General features: G+C 38.0%; 3 protein-coding genes across 8 annotated transcripts; 1 reads left to right on the top strand and 2 right to left on the bottom strand.

Annotated features, from left to right (window-relative positions):
* The first annotated feature begins 1922 nt into the window (after nucleotides 1-1922).
* Nucleotides 1923-8392, top strand: LOC124411423. The gene is made up of 9 exons (XM_046890517.1): nucleotides 1923-2401; nucleotides 3300-3511; nucleotides 3603-4250; nucleotides 4336-4494; nucleotides 4604-4787; nucleotides 4886-5832; nucleotides 5922-7753; nucleotides 7868-8021; nucleotides 8138-8392. The coding sequence occupies exons 1-9, from the start codon at nucleotides 2281-2283 to the stop codon at nucleotides 8381-8383; spliced, it is 4503 nt and encodes a 1500-aa protein (XP_046746473.1). The 5' UTR covers nucleotides 1923-2280; the 3' UTR covers nucleotides 8384-8392.
* Nucleotides 8393-8899: 507 nt separating this feature from the next.
* On the bottom strand, nucleotides 8900-14777 carry LOC124411719 (actin-binding protein IPP). Its single transcript, XM_046891029.1, has 7 exons — nucleotides 14533-14777; nucleotides 13308-13860; nucleotides 12989-13154; nucleotides 12339-12685; nucleotides 11815-12161; nucleotides 11473-11693; nucleotides 8900-11384 (listed from the first exon to the last, which is right to left on the bottom strand). The coding sequence occupies exons 1-7, from the start codon at nucleotides 14600-14602 to the stop codon at nucleotides 11148-11150; spliced, it is 1941 nt and encodes a 646-aa protein (XP_046746985.1). The 5' UTR covers nucleotides 14603-14777; the 3' UTR covers nucleotides 8900-11147.
* A 1715-nt stretch (nucleotides 14778-16492) lies between these two features.
* LOC124411720 (sorting nexin-24-like) lies at nucleotides 16493-20411 on the bottom strand. Of its 6 annotated transcripts, XM_046891035.1 has the most exons (7): nucleotides 20150-20398; nucleotides 19618-19817; nucleotides 19278-19465; nucleotides 18752-18903; nucleotides 17654-17865; nucleotides 17276-17427; nucleotides 16938-17139 (listed from the first exon to the last, which is right to left on the bottom strand). In XM_046891035.1, the coding sequence occupies exons 2-7, from the start codon at nucleotides 19768-19770 to the stop codon at nucleotides 17079-17081; spliced, it is 918 nt and encodes a 305-aa protein (XP_046746991.1). In that variant the 5' UTR covers nucleotides 19771-19817; nucleotides 20150-20398; the 3' UTR covers nucleotides 16938-17078. The 6 variants fall into 6 exon arrangements, with proteins under 6 accessions (XP_046746989.1, XP_046746987.1, XP_046746986.1 ...); XM_046891036.1 differs by lacking the exon at nucleotides 17276-17427 and having other exon boundaries at nucleotides 16964-17139; nucleotides 20150-20393; XM_046891031.1 differs by having other exon boundaries at nucleotides 16496-17865; nucleotides 19618-19796; nucleotides 20150-20411.
* Between the last annotated feature and the right edge of the window lie 1168 nt (nucleotides 20412-21579).

Here is a 21579-nt window from a genome sequence, read left to right as displayed (position 1 = left end):
TCTTAATCACGTTGAAATTCTAATTTATTCACATAGTTACATGTGCGCGATGCCATCGCGTAGTTTTAGTTTGCTCAATCACGTTTCGCTGTGATCCTTAAATTCTCACATACTTTATCATATTATTATACGATCGTTGCGTAATTTATTTTTTCTTATTATCACATCCCATCATCTTGTATACCGTATAGTATATACGGCATATTTAACCAGCTATCCATGTCGATGGAATTCACGTTTTTCCCCTCACTGCAGCGACGATTCGTCGTCCCTGTTGAAGAACAAGAGAAATCAGATTTTATCAACTTTCCAAAATAATTCTTTACACAGCATACCGGAAGTGCCAAATATATGTATTATTCGTATTATTTGTTATTTTGTGGCGTCGTCGATTTCGCGTTACGACGTTTGCCGTCCGCCGGGATCCTGCTTACTCACCTCATTAAGCATGCGAATAATGTTTCGTCGCGGATCGTTTCGACGGCATAGCAATCGTACCAAGTAGCCACGTATCGTCAATTTGCAATGTTGTTACAGCGCGCCGCCTTTAAACGACTTAGTTCAAATACGGCGATTAGATTGGTTCTAATTCTCGTATCGTTTCTCGTATCGTTTCTGAAACATTTCCGCCTCGACGCTTCGTATTACCGTCGATGACAAGTTCCAAAAGTAATTTTCCTACTTATATCGTTACGTACACTTACGGACATTAATCCAGAGACGGATACAGTTTTTCGGCCGAATCGATTACCTTGGTAACGCAGATTCAGACCTTACCGGCCGGCCAACAGTAGCACCGCATACTTCACTGCGTTACCAACGTAATCGATTCGGCCGAGAAACTAGCCGTCGCTGAATTAATGTCCACACGTGTACACCGTGTTTTACACGCCTCGATTGTAAAAAGAAAAATATCTTTAAAAAAGCCTTTATTCTTGTAAATGACGGAATGCACCAGTAAATATTCAACACATTTCGGAGGCGTATACTAAATATACTTTTAACGACATATTTCAAAATACAAACACACGTGTTCCTATATAGCAGTTGTGTACTTATAATTTGCATAGATTTTGGGATATACAAGTCGTTCATCATCAGTTGCTTGAACTAATATCGTTTATGCACTCAACGGTCCAAATAATTTCGTAGTCTGCTTATACGTATCTCCGGGTCTGGTTGAAAAAAATTAGGTCAGTCAATGTTGATGGTGGCAAGGCCGAATATATATCTGCACCATAGAATAAGGCGTGATCACAATAGGCCCTATTGTCGGGGCTTGTTATATGGGCTGGTAATCTGTCAATTACCCTCGTAACAGTAACGATGTTACGTCAACGGTAAAAGCTTCTGCTTACACTGATCGTTAAATGGATCACCTATTCCGCGTGCAATGCGCCTGCAACATTTGTTGGTGTATGTAATATCAAAGGTATACAGAAATTAACGCGAGCTGGTAAAATCTCGGACGATATACTTTGGCGGCGGAGAATGAATGAATGTGTGTAATAGAAATTCACACAGCTGTATTATATTTGACTTGCAGATTAGGTATAAATTATATCCATTATATGTCATGCACGAGCGGATAAATTTTATGCCGCAATGTGTACATACATACTATTGACGAATAAATGATTTGAGTATGGTAATTATTCCAACGGACACGATCTTCTCAGTTTTATCAGATCTCAAAACAAGTATACCACGTGACTTAGCGGTGTGCACGCGTTCTCAAACGATTATATCAGTTATTCTTGCAGGTATAGTAATAATAACTAACTATATTCTCGAAAACACGCCAAGTCATTCTATGTGTGCTTTTACCCAGGCCGTGAATTTGAAGACACAGAAAACCAACTGCGCTTTTTGCGTAGCAGTTTTTCACTCATCAGCATTCCAATCTGCTCTTCATCACGAGAATGCTGTGCAGATTTTAGTATTTTGCATTCGCAGCCGTCATGTGCAGCGAGAAAAAATACATCGCAAAGAAACCGTATAGACAAGATCGTCGATGTTGAAATATCAGAAAAACTAGTATTCAATGCTCAACTGTCAAAATCTCAGCTGTACTCCCAGATGATCGATTGCTAATATTTTGCACGGCATGCCAGGAGTAAACAGATTGCAGGACAAGTTGTAGAAGGAAGCCTTGGCAATTGCATTGCGAAAAATAAACGGACATTGCAAGACTGTACGATCAGAAAGAATTTTCCACCCCAGTTCCTCGAATCGGTACCGATTTTCATCGCAGACCTTGTCTGTCAGTCAAGCTGAGGAATGTCGCGGGGTAAGAAAACGAAGAAAAAGGTACCTCGGCGGAGACAGGAAACGTCCTCCCTGCTTACTGCGAACCATCATACCGAAATGCATGCGGCCACTTTTCGCGGAGGAGTTGCAGGTAGGTACGATAGACGTAATGCCTCGTTTAACTTATACCTTGTTATTTTTTATCTAACGATGAGAGAACCACATTTATTGGAAAAATTATGTAGTGAACAATATTGTTCAGAGGAATATGTTGAACGAATATTCGTGGATAGAGTTTCATCTAACTTCTTAGAAAAATATCAATTTGGATTAAAATTGTTGTAGAATCTATTTTCAAATAAACGTTTGAATTTAAAAATTTTCAAGTCAAAAATAAACTGTTGATAAGCTTGTCAACACTTGAGTGGAGGATGAATTTCTTTCCTGAAATTTATAGAAACTAATAACATTCAAATTATACCTGATTTACGATTAATCACTCGTGACTGCAATCGAAGGTCAGAATTAAGTACTCGGTAATCGGCAGTGAATTCTTAGAAACCAGTCGGATGTCGTTCTTGCGATTATTTCTTATTTCGCTTTATCTTTTATTGCAGTAATCAGGCATTCCGAACACGTTTTTTTTTGGAGAGTTACTTATGCGTGGAGCAATCGGGTTACAAGTTAGTCCGATTCGAAGCAGCCATAGGTAAAGACAAACGAGTTGAATGAGAATTGGGCGAAATAACAGAACAGTATTAGTCTAGCCTATTGCAATATCCCGTCATTTGTATGTGTTACATATGCAGAGCTTTTCGCAATTCATAGTCTAGCGACGAAACTAAACGATACGTATATACGTGTCTTATCACAGATTGCGTAACAATTCTAAATATGCAATATATTCCGTACGAAAGACCGCTCGACTTGCCACATTGAATAAATAAATTATCATCATTATCGTAGTTTCCATGAAAAAGCAGCTCTCTTCACGGTTATTATCCGATTCGGGCGAATTCTGATCGTTAACGTGCCGAATTTTCCTCCAGGTACCAGCAAGGCTGATTCGTTTTTAAGATTTCCACTCAAAGGCGAAAAACTCCAAGCTCACCCTCGAAGTCCCTTTAATTTTGACAATGGGCAAGTACACGTGGAATCGAGCTCCCCGACCCCAAATCGGCGATCACCGAAGAGCCTGAGCACCGTGTTCAACGCAGCGGAACTTGAAAAACTGAAAGAAACGCTGCACGTGTCAGACTTGGTTGGTTATAATGAAAAGTAGCGAGGATTGTACGTTGAAAGTGTTTAACTATATATGAATTATATGTGAATGTGTTTCTTTCGTGTTACAGTCTTACATGCCGTTACTCCTTGGCGCGGTTGTTCTGGAAAAAAGGGATACCGTAAAAAGTCTGCTGCGAGATGGACACCGGGTTGATTCTTGTGCGAAAGACAAGTCGACCCCGCTGATGTGGGCGGTTCGGAAAAAGAACCTGGAGATGATCAACGTGTTGATGCAGCACGACGCTGATCCAACTCTACTCGACAATAATACGGACAACGTAGCCTTGATCGCTATCCAGTCAACGACCTGGGATGAAAATGACTTCCTAGACTTCTGGAAGACCATTAACTATAGAATGGATCTTGACCATGCGAATGTCACCGGGAACACCATACTTCACTATGCGATTAAGCGACAGTGGAGTGTTCTGGTTGAACAGATATTGAAAACTGAGGCTAACGTTAACTGCGCAAACGTCAAAGGGGTCACTCCGCTAATGATGGCGGGAATCAGGGTGAACCCCTCCATGGTGAGCGCTCTTCTTCGAAATCACGCCGATGTTTCTCGAGAGGATTCCCGAGGGTGCACTGCTCTGTGTTACTCGATTGCTTGTAGTATGCAAAAAAAACTTGACATACCTCACCCGTCGCTGCAGAAACTTGTCTGCGCAGTTAACGCAGAAGAATCAAATTTGACAATTGAAAGCTACTTGAAGGTGAGTTCATATAATATTGACTCGTGTGCTAGGTATAATGATTAACCGATTGAATCACTTGCAATTACTTTATTTCGTTTTTCAGAGACGCTTGGAACTTTTGATCTGTCCACCTGAACAAGCGGAAAATTTTACGTCGACAATAAACTCCATCATCAGATCCGTATTCGGATTCTTCGCTCAGTACACGCAGTCTGGTCTCAAGATATTCCTGCATCTCGATGTCTTCGAAAAGATTCGAAAGGTAACTGAATGAGTTGTATTGGTGACTCACAATATTGGTGATAAACATGGTTTACTACTTTTCCGAGCGAAATATAGGCACTGATAAATTCTGTCACATTGTAACACAGGCAGTAGAGGAACACATGGAAAATTGGAACTACCTTCAAGCCATACTGGGAATTCTGATTGATTTACTTTGTCACTGGGACTGCTGCACCAATGGTGATACCGCAAAAATACCAGAGTCTGATTTGATGGATTCATTTGCAACCGCTGATCTGCCAAATGCCTGTCTCCGCGTATTAAGACGGTAATATCTCATGACCTTTAGTCAGCTAATTTCTGGTCATAGGTGTACACAAATTTGATTTTTCACTAAACGTGTGTGTAACGTAACAGGTATGCAGCAGATCGGGCGACGAATTGCGTGGTATCTTCGGGATTAGAACCAATTTTTGCTAAATGTACAACTCATGGAAAGACTCGCGAGTGGTTGGAAGAAAATCGCGATCACATAGAACCGTACTATTCAAATTTGCTGCAGGAGAACCATAAGATGCAGTTACAAACACCGACCGAAGACCAGAAACATCGTCTATTTAGTACGATTATGCAGTTTCGTTATCTGATGAGAAACTTTAAACAGCGTAGTGACACAGCTCTGGAATCACTACCGGATTCTAGCTTCAGCAAAAGCGATCGGCCACTTAAAATCAATCAGTCGTCAACAAGTCCCGAACATTCTCCCGCTCAGAGTGTTGGTTCCTCGAAAAAACAACGTCGTAAAATTAAAACCCTACGAATGAAGCTGGCCAAGATGAGAGGGCTGAGATTGGTCGAGCATAATGGTTCATCGTGTGTTCAGAGCGAGGCTGGTGTTAAATACTTTTCAAAAAGTACGCGACCACCAATGTCACATCACGGGAACCCCGCAATTCAGATTGAACATCAAAGTCCTCGGCCGATGTTTCGGCGACAGAATCAATCCTTGTACAGGAGAAAAGATTGCGCTTCTTGGAAGCCAGCGGAAAGAATCGAGATTGAGGATTCGATGGAGGTTTTCGATTGCAATTTCTCAACTAGCAACGTCGAACTTAAACCGAAAATTGGTGAAGAAAATTCGGCAGCAAATGGAAAGGAACTATCGGTAGCTGGAGACGTTGCAGGGCTTAAAACCCCACGTACTACGGAGGAGACATTGGAGTGTATTTCGAAAGTCTCAAATCCGGGTGATTTCTTAGATGATGCTGCCCTCTCTCAGACGAGGCGTGCATTGGAAGACAATAACAATTCCTGTAATAATGATACACCATACCAACCTTATACCAGTCAAGTGGACGAAAGTAATAATTCAAGTGTCCGTAATTTTGAGAAATATGTCTCTAATTGTCGTCTATATGTATCTAATCGTTACTAATTCGCACCCTTGTTGTGTGTGCAATACAGGAATATGTGCCCGACAACGTGGAGGCCACAATTTCCTACCTTTCAAATTTGTTTGAAGAAATTATATCGTGTTACCGAAGAAATTGGAAACACGATCGAGAATCAGGTTACCCGGGCTACAAAGGAGGCCAAGGTGATCTTGTGGCTGCTACAGAGGAACAAATTGAAATAAGAATCGAAGAAATAGCCAGGCTTAATACCATACTACCAAAGCTGGAAGATTCTTGTATAAACAAGTTAACGGAAAGTTGGTTGTCCTTGATCTCGAAGGTGCGGGAAACTGCAAATCGTGATTTCAAAAAATACAAGAGCGTCGTCACTCTGCTCCAGTTGCACCTGCTGATGTATAAAGTGTCTCCAACGAATGATTTCGATAAAAGCACCGAGAAGTCTGGGATTAGTAAACCTTTGGAGAACGATCAACTTAACAAAAAATTGGGAACTATAGGTGACGGAGGAATGAAAAAGGAGAATGAGAGACAATCCGACTTCCTTAGTGAATCGGCAACGAAGATGCATTACGGGGGATCTTATGAAACCGAGGAAACGCAATACCGTATGATTCCTCAGCGGGTGGAGAACGCATTCCTCGACGAGGCTGAGTCTACTGATAGCGACGGTGACGCGCCGGCTCGGGTTCTTGATAAACAAGACGAGTTGCAAACTACCACGTACCAATGCTGTGAACAAGGCATGCTGGAGCAGAGCACGAATCCAGTGACCCCTGGTAATACAACAACTGTTGTGTACACTGCACAAATAATAGAGGCTCGTCGTACTCAAGTCAACGTCAACTCCACGACGCATACATTTGCAGAATTATTGCGAACACGTAGCGCCGACGTGTTTTCTGCCGTCCCGGTACCACCGCCGCTAATTCATTTGCGAACAACCAGGGCGACGGGTTTGACATTCGCCGAAAATCCATGGATGCAGTTGAAAAATCGCCGGACACTCAATGCTCGAAAGGGTGCTCCAGCAGCACAAGCGTACGTCAGCCGATGGGACGTCTTGCTAAAAGGATTCAGAGCGCATTTGAACCACAAAACACACGGACCAGGAGAAGCCGTGCTTATCAGCGCGTCAGAACAGCGAAAACACTTCACCATATCATTAGGCGGCAACTTCGGACCGATCGAATTGGGCCTTGACACGGACGGCAGACCTCTTGCTGTAAGAAGATTGCGCAGAGAAGACAGTGCGCTTATTCTGTCTGCGCTGACTCCTCTGCTTGCCATTAGACATGGTAATATTTTGCCGTTCTTTATTTCTGCCGACGATGGTGCGGATGTGATCATCGGCACACCGCTATGCGAATACAACCTTGGGGAGTACCTGATGTATTTGAAAATCGGCAAAGGACTGGAGGAGCGATCGCTTGTGCTCGTTAAACAATTTTTGGTAGGATTGTACTTCTTGCACAACAATGATGTGCCCGTTGTTCACGGAAACATCAAGCCATCAAACTTGATGATTGATCGAGCTGGCGTTCTGAGACTGGCTGAATTTGGCTTGTGGAAATCACTGTACCGTTCCAGCCGTCCGCCAAGCTCATCGATGATTTGGTTTTCACGCGAAAGTTACGAAAATTACGAAGAGAATGAAGTACTCGACTGCACTTGCGCCTCCGACATACAGATCGCCGGGATGGTCGTGCACTTCATATTAACCGGAGGCCTTCACCCCTATGGGACTCAGACCAGCGATATCCTCGATAACATTCGACGGGGTTATCCGACAATTCAATGTCAAGGCTGTGAAATCGTTGATCTGATATCATGGATGTTGGTAATTGACCCACTCGATCGCCCGTCCATAAATCAAGTCCTCACGTAAGATGATTTTATTATTTGTCCGTTAACTTGTCTGCGATCCACGTTCTTCTGAATTATTATTCAAAGTCCCAATGCACGCTTGTTTAAAATACAATATGATTTGTAAATTAGGCATGTATTTTTCTGGGATTCAAACAAGAAATGGTCCTTCCTACTGGCTTGCGCCGGAATAAATGCAAACGGGGAAGTTCTTCCATTGCCGTTAGAATCATTCCACAGAGACTTAGAAGCGAAGGCAATATCCGATCAAGTTAAAGGTGATTGGGTAAGCAATATTCTTACACTGTCTTTTCGCGAAACCTGGTCAAGTTTTTTCAAATCAGTTCCGACAAAACGTTCACATCATTCCGTCCAAGGGGTAATTCTATACTTCCTATGCAGTTGTCAATAGTTCGGACACAATTTCCTGCTTTGGTATTGAATGAAGGCCAGTACTCGAATTCGCCAACTGGACTTTTGGTATTCGTGCGACGATTATTGGAATCGGAACCAGTTGCTTGTCAGTCTGCTGTGCCGCAATTTATCCTTAGCGCATTCCCCACGCTAACTCTGTCGCTCTATCGCCTTCTGGAAGCAACACGTTGGCACTCTCATCCTGTGTTTTCGTCATATGTAAGAGTGAATTGAGTTTGATGTCGGTTGATTCCGAATTGTAAAATAACTCTACTTATATAAAATTTTTCTTCATCTATCATCAGGCATAAGTCAAAGTAATGCATATTTTATATATATTTTCAGAAAAATTTATTTTACATTCTTAAGACAGTGTTCAATAGTGTATACTGTGTAAAACGTCCATGTTTTATAACTTACAATATATATGTATATATACTACATGTTATATATATAACATATAGTATATATATATATATATATATATATATATATATATATATATATATATATATGTTACAATATGCAAGTATTGTTATATTACGTACGAGTATTCGATTATTATTTCTCAACTCGCATTCTTGATCGCATATTAGTTTAATCCTTTTATAAAGCATAATGCATAATTTTGAGAAGTAGTTCTCTCGGAGCTAAATATTTTGTATAAAAATGATTCAAAACATGACATATAATATACTTGCAAGACGGTGTGGGGTAACTCATGTCACAATATATATATTTTTTCTTTCTCGAATTGAATATTACCTTGTTTAAAAACAAGGTTTTAGGGCCTCCACGACATGAATGCAGTCAGTGCGCCAGGTGGTGATTACACCTACTTCTTTGGTGCTTTAGTGTACACGTTCCTTGCGTATACACGTATATATTCTAGTCACGCAATTCCTTTGGTTGCAGTGATCAATTTAAAATATATTAATAGTAATATATCAATACCAAATTATTATCTATTTCCTATCGTATCTTTCAAAGCCGGCAATTTAAGCTCTCATTTGGGACATAATTACTTAGGAATTAAACATAATTGATCGACATTTATGTATGAAGGCCGTTATAGTGGATCAAGAATTGCAGTGAATCTAAAGATAGTTGATTAAAAATTGTTGTGTTAAAACTCGATCAGGTCTCTAAAGTGTCGAATTTTATTCTACTGCAATAATGCAAACAATCATAGTTGACATTACTGTACACTTGGCAAAAGCATTTCAATTCAATTTTCAGACAAAAATACCTCAGAATATAGATAACTGTATATATTTTACTTAAAAAAATTGAACGAAAATTATTAAAAAATAACGTTATTTGATAATACTTTACTATCACAGATTGTTGGCAATTTGATGATGAATTTTATTTTATGAACATGATGATTAATAATTATATTGAATATTTAACAGACAGACTGCTCAAGGAAAGAGTTTGCGATTGTGTAAAAGATGGTGTTCCCGGGATTCACTTAACATGCACTTTTCGAAGTCACGGTAATTCATGAATGAAACTTATCGAGGACACTTTCGTTTCTCGCTACACGAGACGGTGAATGAGAAATCAAAAATCAGTAGTAATGTGGCTTGATGAGTTTGTAGTTTTTGCATTTCAGACGATAATGTATTGCTAAGAAGTGAGTTTGAGTCAAGCAACAGCCAATTATACAGCTGATTATTGCAGTAGATATGGTAAAATAATATCGGGTATTCAGCGCGAATTAACGGGTAATGAAAAAAAAGTTATTATAAAATTGCACATAATATTGAGATGGCAATATTCCGTTACTGAGATTATTGCAGAACATAAGTATACATGCTGTGTGAACGTAAGTAGCTAAAACCTGTTTTAAATACTATATAATTCGTGTATGAAAATTTTTATGAATATCTCATTTCAAGAGAAAAAAATTATTTTTCTGCAAGAATATTCTATTGTCTAGTATTCTGTACACTATTAAGTGCACCCTTAATGTAAATCTTATTTATAATTTTTTTTACAGATTATACGTACATGTGTATAACGAAGCAGTTACATTCTCAATCTCTCTCATTATTAGTTTCTTTTATTTTTCTGATCAAATTAAAACTATGCAAGTTTTAGTATTTTTACTTTTTTGCTGTTTGGCTAGTATGTATTTCATATAAGTTGACATCTTCTCATTAACTTTTCATTCTTCAGACTGCATTGAATAACTGAAAATATTCCGCTCTTTTCTCTCCCTCCCTCCCTCCCTCCCGCCCCGTCTCTCTTTCTCTTTCATATACACACACTTTCTCTCCCTTTTGCACACGAAACAGATTACAAATTATTCATGTTTATTGTGAAGCCTCACTTACAGGCTATTAGCGATAAGTAACAAGCGCACGATTCACGTAATATCATTTTGGATGTCTACTAAAGCTTAACTTGAAGTTGACTAAGAAGAATATATATGTTTATTTAGCCGCGATGAAAAGACTGTGTATCTCATTATCAGTAAGAAAAAAAAATGTATATAGCGCTTGTGACAGCCAATTTGTTGATGTTTTAGGAGATAAAAACCGAAGATGACAAAGAGATAATACTTGGACAAATTTGCATTAGAAGCCAGGAAACATAAACCGTTGTTGTAGAATGTTACGCTTGTGTTTAGTGATGTTTGCAAAGTTCATGAGCTCGAATTGAGATTATATGTAATAAAAATATATCACAAACTGACGTGACCGTGATAAAATGCGTAATACAGAAATACAGAATCGTGTGAATGAAGAGCGTTAACCTTATGCCTAATGAAATATTTACGCACAATATCCACTTAGAAAAAAATTGTTTGTCTCACTCTTTCTTATTTTAGTACAGCACACAACAGGAAATTTTATCTTACCCATGAAACACAGACTCTGATACCGCTAAGGAAACCAAAGATAAACCAAAGAAACCCATTCAATAAGTTTGCATTAAGTCCTGAGAGTTTGCAATCGAAAAACTAAATCTAACTGGTATTAAATTATAATCAGAAGGGTGCAATAATTGCTGCAGCTTCGCCTCTGCTTGTTGGTAGAGAAGCACATTCATGCCATGCGTTCAAATGCGGATCGTAGCATTCGACTGTTGAGATTGTTATTTGTGTCCGATAAAAGTTTATTTCCCGTGACTGATCACCACCTATCACATAAAGTCGACCGTCAGCTGCAGCTACGGCAGGATACGACCGCCCCACATTCATCGGAGCAACCGTACTCCACTTATTCTGAAATGCATATCGTATACTCAATTTAGAATCACTAGTGACAATGATCAGTATCAGCAAGATAGTTTCACGCGTACAGTTCGCTCACCTTATCAAATGAATATCTCTCAACGGATGTCAGGACCTCCTGATTTTTGTTTATGCCACCGACAACGTAAATGTAACCATCGAGTATAGCTATGCCCATTTGCATCCGAGGAGTCAACATGGAAGCAAGATAACTCCACTCTCTGGTGATTGGGTTGTAGCTCATAACATCTTGACGGTGTCTGCTATTGTGGGTACATCCGCCAACAATATATATCAAACCTAAGTGTAATAAAATTGAACAATGAGGTAAACTAATGACAAACCAAGTGACATTCAAAATTTCTATGACAAGGTAAAATAATTGGACACCCAACTTGGTATAAAGTGAAATTGTGCTTACCTTCATATGCGACAACGCCCATGCTAAACCGAGGTTCAGGCAATTCTCCATCCAAACTCCACGAATCAGCAATTGGATCGTACACCTCGATAGAACCACCAATATCTTCACCCACCCAGCCACCAAAAGCGTACAAGCTGTTTTCTATAGCACAGAGACCTAGCGCGCAGCGTGGCTCTATCATGCAAGCAATGGTGGTCCAAACGTCATCCCGAGGATTGTAACACTCTCCATCGCCAATTATACGTGATTCCAGTTCACCACCGACCACGTACACCTTCCCATCCAGTAATGCTACACCAGGTAATATTCTCCCGATACCAATCGGCGCGACTTTGCTCCATTCTCTATAATTTTAGTATGTTTGTTATTGTATATCGTCGTCAGCTTTATCCTGATGACAAATTTCTTTTTAGACGATTTAAAAGTAATTCAGAGTGACTAAAGGCTGGTAAGGTAAGAAATCTAGTTTATGATTATTATTCTTATTACTCTTATCACATAAGAAGTTTGTAATATCATACCCAGTAAATGTGTCGTATTTTTCAATTGTGTCATAAGTACTTTCTGCAGCTCTTCCCCAACTGTCAGCAGAAGGTTCTCGCTTGGAACCACCAATAACTAAAATATTTTTCTTAGCGCAAAGTCTAGGTTGCTCATGAAGCGGCACCAGGCAACCTTTGTTGGTTATTAAGTCTTTTAAAATCGATCGTAAGGCTACACTCAGGCTCGCATCTTTACTGTCCAAGATAACTCTTTCCAAACGTGCGATCGAACACAGACGTAGTCTTACATAACGCAGCACCTCAAATACGTAGCAACGCCTCGCTGGTATATCATGAACAATCCAGTTATGAGCCGCTTGAAACACCTATTGAATCAAGTCAAATTTTTATCTACTTTCTTCGAACCTCTTTGGTAATGATTAGCTAATTATGTCTGAATTCACGCATTACAAATGAAATGAGATGAATATGATTAAAATTAATTGTAAGGTTGTATTTATGAACCAGGATAGCTGGGAATGTAAATCTTGTGGTGAGAAAATTATTCATTGTTATTATTATCAAGATTATTATGTTTTGTTGCTGAGCCACATAAATTGCAATGGCAGCCACTCACAATAATAATAAAAATCGGCTTTGGTTAATTATCAGAATGACAACATAATTACCTGGAATTCAGTATCAACATGAATATATTCACTAGAAATGAGTTTCACAAGTTGTTCCTTAGGCAGGTCTAGGAATTCCTCTTCTTGGGAAACTTGAGGAAAATTAATTTCAATAAAACGTAAGGCAGTCATCAGCAGATTAGGCGTATTGTGTGCTTCAGCAAACCTATGCAACGGAAAAAATCACTTATTATAAATCAACTTTGGTTTCAGGTAAAAGTAATAACAAATGCGTTGGCTCAAGTCTGTTACTTCCATCAACGAGACATTTTTGATTAAAAATGTAGATGGTATTGTCAAGTGAACCTATAGACTTTACCTATAAATTCCGAGTGCGTTGCTTGAATGAAGTTGTTGCTGTAGATAGGTAATACAGCCTGAAACAACCTCATCTAATTCTAGCATGTCCGCAGCAGCAAACAATTCTTGAACATTGTCCTGAGTAATTTCTACATTTCCAGTATATATAAAATCTATGAGGAGCGATAGGATTTTAGCAGAGATCGAATGTATCTCTACTAACTCTTGTTGTTCTTCAACTAGACCTCCAGTGAACATTGCATTGAAATAAGCACTACCAGCAGCCAGAACCGATCTATGAGCTCTGATAACAATTCCACCGGCGACTAAGCCAACGTCGCTAAACTGATTCTTCAATCTTTGAGCATTCAAATTTTTCAATACTTTCGGCGCGTACTGTCCGACCGCATATACAGTACTGGAAACATCCGTCGCCTGTTTAACTGGCTGAACTCCAGCTTGTTTAACTGGTTGAGCCACGTATCCCATGGTTTTAGAATTGTGGCCACTTTTTAGTGGAGGCACTGCACCATCAGCCATGAAACCATCGAGTTGGCCTTTATCAACAGCTCCTATAAGAATCGAACGGTGTTGAAACATCTTTTTGGAAATGTAAATGTAAGATTTCCAAATATTGTGAATCCGGTGACAATTAGAACGATTGGAAACATATTCAAGTGGAGAACCATAACTAGCGAGTTTGTTTGGTAGACATTGTCACCATGTCATAAATTGCGGAATCTGTGCAAAAACTTAGGTCATACTCTGTACAAATGAATTGTGCCGTAAAATGTAGAAGCCATGTTTTACACAATTGTTGAAAATTTTTTAGAATCTCTTTGACTTTTTATTGCCAAAATGTGTGACAAGGTACGTGTTTTAACAATTTATTTCACATCTAATGTACCGAGTTTTAATCGAAATGACTAAATAGTCGGAGATCATTTTTCATTTTGATGATTCAGCGGAACCAATTGATATACTACGATGTTTCCATCAGCAAAATACTGGCACACTTATTAATTGAAAGATTTGTATGGGTGTTAGCATTAGCGGTTCAAATTGAGTTGAATAATTGGTAAGTAACGAAGAGTTACTATGTGAACAATGGGATACGAGAAATAATAGCGATCCCTTTCAAACAAGTATCGGGTTAGATATAGTATCAGGTGAATAGAATCACAGGATGAAAAAGATTGGTGACAAGCTATGTTAGGGTAGGTAGAGACTAATTTAAAACTTACGACATATACGCGACAGCACCTTGTAGACGCTGTTGAAGGACTTGTTGTTGTTTTTCCCCTTCAAACGCATCGTTAAAGCAACATTTTCAATTGTTCATTAATTGACCAGATACGAGTTAGCGTATAATTGTTTTAGTATGGATCTTAAGAAAATTAAATCACTTCTTAATGGTTTGATAATCAAGAATTTGACATATGTCAAATAACCTATCTAAGCTATGTGAAGTTGGCTGTGAAGTGACCGCCCAGCTGTTTTCGAACCACACCTATCAACTGCAAACTCGAAATTCAAAACACCGCGGCAAAATGTATTTATGCTGTATATTTTTGCCAACAAACAACGCCGTAGAATGTTTGGTGAAAATAATATTTAGGGATGAAACGTGAATAGAAAAATTATCAGCCTTCGTGATAGCTATGAAATATCGTTTCAACTGAAATTTCTTTACAATCGGAATAAAATTTATTACTTGCAAATCTTCAGTCAACGGTTGATGCGTCTCGAAATTTCTTCCGAAGCCATTCGATTCGATTATATCTAGTCGACCATTTTATAACTCGTCTCATTTCATGCAGCATAAAGTGGGAGGAAAACTGTAAGGAAAAACCTAAGGGAAAAACCACTGGAAAAACCATGGAGTCTGCACACCATGGGAAAAATACTGGAAATATATATATGCGACCATGGTCCGTAGATTACTCATCTCTGCTAAAACATTCCTGAACAGAGATAGCTATGAGGAAGAAGAATAAGATGATGCAAAAGACGATTCAAAGTGATGGGTCAGTATTTCCACGAAATACTACAGGGAAATAAATGTTTAACGGGTAATCGACGGCTATATGGTTGCCAAAAAATCTATGGTTTTGGCAGTACCGGTGCAGGCGAAGACCTCCCACCTTCGCCGACGGCGAAAAAAACCGCAACAACTTCAGTAACGAAAGATTTCTCTCGTGTAGTTCTCCGTGAGTTTTCGAAAAGTTGAACATAGCAATCAGATTGAAATTTTTACTTATTGTCAGTCCTCATTCCCCAAAATCATTTAAAACCAATCTGGTCTGTTAGTCTGGTTCATATCGAATCGAGTCCGTACTCGTCATATTCGGCGTAGATGGCGCTAGTGTTCTAGAACCTTTTGCGAGCGTAAAATCAAATTATCAATTTGTGCCAAAAATGTAACATGATTTTCGCGACAGTAAATACAGCAGTTGGACAGTTTGTCAATCAAAAAATGAATTCATAAAATGTTTCGGATAATATTTATTGGACACTTGGATGCAACAAGGCATACGACAAGTTGCAGTAAAATAAGGATTTGTTAGCCAGCTATACGTATGGTATCAATCATGAATTGTATGTAAGGAAATATTTGTGCAATATTAAAAACATATTGACGTTTTCCCCAATTTAGCCATTCGTAAATTGTCTATTACGAAGAGAAATTAGTGATTTGATCAATAATTCATTAAACTAAATGTTATTTAATTATGAAAAGTAAATTTAAGAATAAGATCTTTCCGCCTCTGTAGAACTGAGTCCCTATGTAGAACTACAGTCCCTTATGGGAACTCTATGTAGAACTCCATGTAGAATCAGTAACAGTGCTGCTCTCAACTATGTGAGGTCTGTTTGAAATTCCATTTTAAATCTTAACATCTGAATTAGTTTGTATTCAATAATTACCAATTGATTCGGCGTTATATCAAGTATGATAAATTAATAATTGGTCGTTTAGTCAAGTCTTTTTTTGATTCACAGATTAAGAAGCTTGTTCTAGTGACAATCAGTATTGCAAAATTCACACAAACTTTTAATAAGAGAAAGACGTAAAAAAAATAGCAATCAAATTTCAGAGAGTTAATAATGTTTATTCAGAAATAAATTGTTTATACATGTACATGACTTAACACTTTTACATTGGTCTACATCTTTTCCAAATAGACTATGTTGCTATTCATAGTAACCACTGCGGAATACATTTTTCATTAATTTCTACTAATTGTTATCTATAATATATTTATAACATCAGTATCAAGCCTTAAATTATTTGACTTGTTGCAAAATTTTTCAAGGAACTAAGTATTATTCTAATTATTACTTCTACATTAATAATAATCGGTCACATAGTTGAAATTGTATACATCATATTGTATTTACTAGGGGTACTTTTACTTACATTTAGGTACTTAATTTACAAGTTTAAAAATTTCCTTCTTACAGCCGAAATAACAATATTATTTATATAACGTATTGTCTGCCATTTATGAGCTTATTACTGGTCGCAAAATGTGCTCTATTTACTAAAAAGGCACTAAAACATAACAAATTTATCAACAGTACGAACATTGAGTTCCACCCGTAAGTTTCGATAACAAATGTGACGACAGCTCTTTCAAACACTTCTCCAAGACCACCGAATCCGCTTACCATTCCAACGACTGCTCCTCCTGACTTCCAGCCATCCAATTCACCTAAAGAAACTGCAAAAGAGGCACTGAGGGCTGCAGCCGGTCCACCGATTGCAAAACCAACCATGGCGAGCAAGTTAATGCTCCACAAGTATCCCCAAGATATCGTTAGCCAGAATAAAATAAATCCGGAGATCCCTATACCAAGTAAAATTAGACTCTGTATGAGAACAGTCTCCTTTCGCGCCGTCAACCCCAGCCCAATGCAGCCGAGCAAATGACCGATTTTATAGATACTCAAGGCTACCTGGGCTTTGTGAGTGTCATATCCAACTTTTTGTACAAAGAAATTTGGAACCCAGAATACGATTGCGCTCCTGACCAGTCGAAGAGAAAAAACTGTAATCGAAAGATCCGAGACCCCAGGCAGTGTCCATATTTCCATCCACGAGGTTCGGCGGGATAACTTATTCTGTGTATTTCTACCTGGTACATCAATATGAAGTTCCCAAGGAAGGTACAGGCTCAAAAGAGCAAGAAGAGAAACGATAATGACGATAGTACTCAAGGGGGGGTAGACAAAAGTCCAGGAAAATTTTTTCAATAAAAATATAGCCAGATAATTGGCCATCAAACTACCGGAATATTCGGCTAGCGAAAGAAGTCCAAAAAACGTATTTAATCTCGAATCTTGGATCCAGAAAAAAAATACTTTGCATAAAGATGGCCATATCAGTCCTTGAAACAATCCTGAGACCACTAGCAATACGACCATCACATCGTAATTGTCTGTTTGCCCAAAAAGTAACATTATTCCTCCTGAAACTGTCAGGCATACTGCGATCAACTTCCGTGGTAGAAGACTGTCTGCATAATGAGCAAGATATATTTGGGTAAACGCGATCGAGACCTTCATAGAGTTTTCTAAAAAGTTGTAATCACCAGGTGATATCAGTAGGTTTATTTCTAAGCTATTGCGAAGCAACGCCAATGGATACCTCAAAAGACAGGTACTCGCATGGACTGTGAATACTGCTATGAAAATTGTGATTTGTATAACGTTTAACGACGCCATGATATTTTTTATCCAATTTTTTTTTTATACAATGGGCTATAAACAATGAACTAATAATGAAAATAATTTATTCTAAAAAAACGTTACACCACGCTAACATGAGTAATACATGAATAACAATTAAAACGAAAGATATGATTGATTTTGCGATAAATATTAATCTACAATTTTAAGCGCCTCTTCAGAGTTGCATATGACAATGAATTTTATTTATATGTAGCTAACTGCATCTATTTATTGTTGATAACGAAAATAAAAATTTATCTGTAAAAGATTATTTGGCATATATATTTTAATGTATATCGATATCTCTCTCTCTCTCTCTTTATATATATGTGTATATATATATATATATATATATATAAATCTGCACGTATCTATGTGATACGCGATGGGATGTATGTGTATGGAAATACAAATGTAAAGTGGCTAGTTTCAAATTTATATCACTAACGTTAGTAAATCACACGTTATTATTTCACTATTACCTATTATTATTGCTAAATGTCAAATTTTTCACTTTGCACGACATGATCTTAGTTACCGTACGTTAATTCCTTTCTTCACTGAACTTAATTCTCATAAAAAGACTGACAATGATGAAAATCGTTCCTTACCGAATGTGAGCATAAGCCATATCATACTATTGAAAATAAAAAAGAAAAAAAAAAAAAAACGGTGTGTTAGCAAGAACATAGCTTAGTATTTTTCTCAGATTCTACGATTTATACACACCGACAAGTACTCCGTTTGTTACAATATCTGGAAGACTGGACGTAGTATTTGGCCGAATATATGGGTCGCATTGAAAAGTCAATACCGGATGATGTCTCAACGTCGGAGACCGGACGTGTTTCGTATCGCCGATACCTACTTGGCCATTCATTCTGGAACGGAAGAATTTTGAGCATTAAAAAAAGAAATGGTATGACTACAAAGTCCGTAAAAAGTTATTTTTTACAAAGCTACTGTGGTTTAAATCTAGGTCTCTCATTTTTTATACTGGATAGATATTGTGTCATTTTTGTTTAAAATTAGTTTGGTGTACAGTTATTGAAAAAATGTTATATTTTTTATCAAATTAAGAAAAAATCAAGTTTAATTTATATCATCCGAATTTACTTTCTATAGACGTATGTCATACTGAGTTGAATATTTGCCTCAGATCAGGGTGTCTGCGATGTGGAATTGCATTACGCTAGACACACCGTATGTAACGTTATTGTACATACATGATATATCTAAATAAAATTAATCATACCTTTCACTTGTGTTTTGAGCACGGTTTTCAATCCCTAAAAAATTGAGAACTTGCTGTTTTGTAGAGGAAAGGCTGAGCATCTTTTGCATGTACGATTCTAATGCCGATCTTCTTTGTTCCAATACTTTGAGTTGAGAATTTCTGACACGTTTTGGGGGAAAAGGAGCAGTCTCTGTATCTTTCTTCAGCTGAAAAGTGATGGACATATTATGAAACTACAAGCAATTTAAGTAGTCGTCTAAGAGTGGTTTTTTCTTTTAGTAAATACATCTCAGCTTCATGGTTGTACTTATTCTCAACTTAATACCGTAATACAGTATAATTAAATGATTTTGTTTACCATACGATGAAGACTGTTGAACTCACTGTACCTCTTCTCGACGATGTGCCTGACACTTGAATTTGGTTGTAAAACCTCGATTGTGTAAACGTGGTATGGTTTAGTGTACGACACTTCAACTAAGCGATATCCAGTGATAGAAACTTGATACATCGCATCTCTGGCAGCCTCCCCCGCCTCTGCAGCGCGATGACGTCACTATAGTGATAACGGTAGCAAAGTGATAACAAGAACAAAAACCAGAGCAAACAGTAAACTGGACCATCAAACAGGTATAACGTAATGACATTCGTCACCCAGTCTATGACTGCTGCTTGTCATATGTATTGATAATATATTACTGATTGCTAAGAGCAGAGACATGAAACAAAGTGACTCATAGCACCCAACAATTCACAAAGAATTAATACAATGTAAGTTTCAGAATTGTATAGGGCATACAACAATTGAAATTTCACTAGCATGAACGATTAAAAAAGAAACAATGAAGACAAAAAAAGAAGCAAAAAGAAAAAAGAACGAGCATACGTACACACAAAGCACAGGTCTGTCAAGTGTTGGTTTACTCCGTGCTGTTGACAGCGACGAAATTGTTAAAATGTTACGTCATTTTTTGGTATTCGTAAATCGTTCAATCAGAGGGACAATCACTTCAGTACTACCATTTGGAAGGAAATTCTACGCTCTTTCAGTCCTTGTTACAAAGTACGAGCGACTACACAAGTAGCATTACCCTGCATCAGACATGTTATTGCCGAAACTAACGTCGTCTGTTCACTGGTGATATCTGGTGGCCCTAGTTGGAAACTGACGAACACAACACTAACTAGTTGATTCGTGGAAGCCACGATCCTACCTACTAGGCACATACAATCTTCCATACAAGTCAGGAAACTTGTCGGGCGGGGAGTTGGCGAGGGAATTTTGGTGGAAGTGTGGCTTTATACTGTATTGGCTTTCCGTAGAGGGAATACTTTACAGTTCCTGTATCATCGATTACAATACTTCTACGAATAACTATAGTTATTTGCTGTATTTGTGATAATCTGAGACAAAATAAACGCTTATTTTCAATTAATGATTCGATGACACTCTGAATGAATTCGACAAGATCATTGCCATGTACACACATTGTTGAGAGTTTGAAAGTTTATTTGTGAATTATTTATCACTGAGGATGTCGAAAGTCCATTAGTTCAAAGTCCAATTTTGCTCACATTTTCTGCTTTGATCAATGATTTTAACGTATCATTAACTTGCGGCTCGGTCGCTATTGATTCGAATGGAGCAATTGAATTCTCGTCGATACTTGACTGATCCAAGAACGTAGTCAATTAAGTCGATTGTTCCTTACTCTGTATGACTATCAACTCTGCTGAGTCTACTAAAGGATCAACCTCATATTGATTATCAATAATTACCGAAGGGTACTGTTTTTTGTCCCGTACGGAATGCACCAATTTCAGACGTGGCAATGTTGGTCATTTGTGCCATCTGTAATGTAATGTTATTATCAATGAACATTGAATACTAACCATTTGACGAATTATATTTTGGGTTTACCTTACTTTCGTTGCGAGTAGTCTCATGCGCAGGACTTTCACTATCGAAAATGATGAGGCTGCAGATTTCGACAATCGAGGTTACTTGAAGGCAATTTGTCAAATAGGTTTTCTCTTTTTGTGTACTGTGTTTTTATTCCCTAGTGAAAATGGTCATGGGTTGCAAATGAAACGTTATGCCTAAAATTCACGTGTAATTTATTATATGATTTATCGTGTGAATTCGATACAATATTTCAAAATTCACATAAGAAAGGACGAAAGCACGAATATTCAGATATCCTGGATCGACTGTTATACAGTAAACTACATAATCTTTGACCAATTTCGTATTTAGTATACATATGGTTATATGATGACATGATGACTTTTGTATGTATTTTATCGAATTTGCTAAATG

The sequence above is a fragment of the Diprion similis genome, chromosome 10 (genome assembly GCF_021155765.1).
Source record: "Diprion similis isolate iyDipSimi1 chromosome 10, iyDipSimi1.1, whole genome shotgun sequence".
Lineage (NCBI taxonomy): Eukaryota > Metazoa > Arthropoda > Insecta > Hymenoptera > Diprionidae > Diprion > Diprion similis.
This window is presented reverse-complemented; position numbering and strand designations above follow the sequence as displayed.

Excerpts from the sequence above, each read along its gene's own strand:
- LOC124411719 (XM_046891029.1), bottom strand. The coding sequence starts at position 14,602 with ATGCGTTTGAAGGGGAAAAACAACAACAAGTCCTTCAACAGCGTCTAC. Across the intron at positions 13,861-14,532 it reads GGTGCTGTCGCGTATATGTC|GAGCTGTTGATAAAGGCCAA; the intron begins GTAAGTTTTAAA and ends CGATTCTTATAG. Across the intron at positions 12,162-12,338 it reads AAATACGACACATTTACTGG|AGAATGGAGCAAAGTCGCGC; the intron begins GTATGATATTAC and ends CTAAAATTATAG.
- LOC124411423 (XM_046890517.1), top strand. The coding sequence starts at position 2,281 with ATGTCGCGGGGTAAGAAAACGAAGAAAAAGGTACCTCGGCGGAGACAG. Across the intron at positions 2,402-3,299 it reads TTTTCGCGGAGGAGTTGCAG|GTACCAGCAAGGCTGATTCG; the intron begins GTAGGTACGATA and ends ATTTTCCTCCAG. Across the intron at positions 4,251-4,335 it reads CAATTGAAAGCTACTTGAAG|AGACGCTTGGAACTTTTGAT; the intron begins GTGAGTTCATAT and ends TTCGTTTTTCAG.
- LOC124411720 (XM_046891031.1), bottom strand. The coding sequence starts at position 19,770 with ATGTATCAAGTTTCTATCACTGGATATCGCTTAGTTGAAGTGTCGTAC. Across the intron at positions 19,466-19,617 it reads TCAACAGTCTTCATCGTATG|CTGAAGAAAGATACAGAGAC; the intron begins GTAAACAAAATC and ends ATCACTTTTCAG. Across the intron at positions 17,866-18,751 it reads AACAAACGGAGTACTTGTCG|AAAACTCTATGAAGGTCTCG; the intron begins GTGTGTATAAAT and ends ACAACTTTTTAG.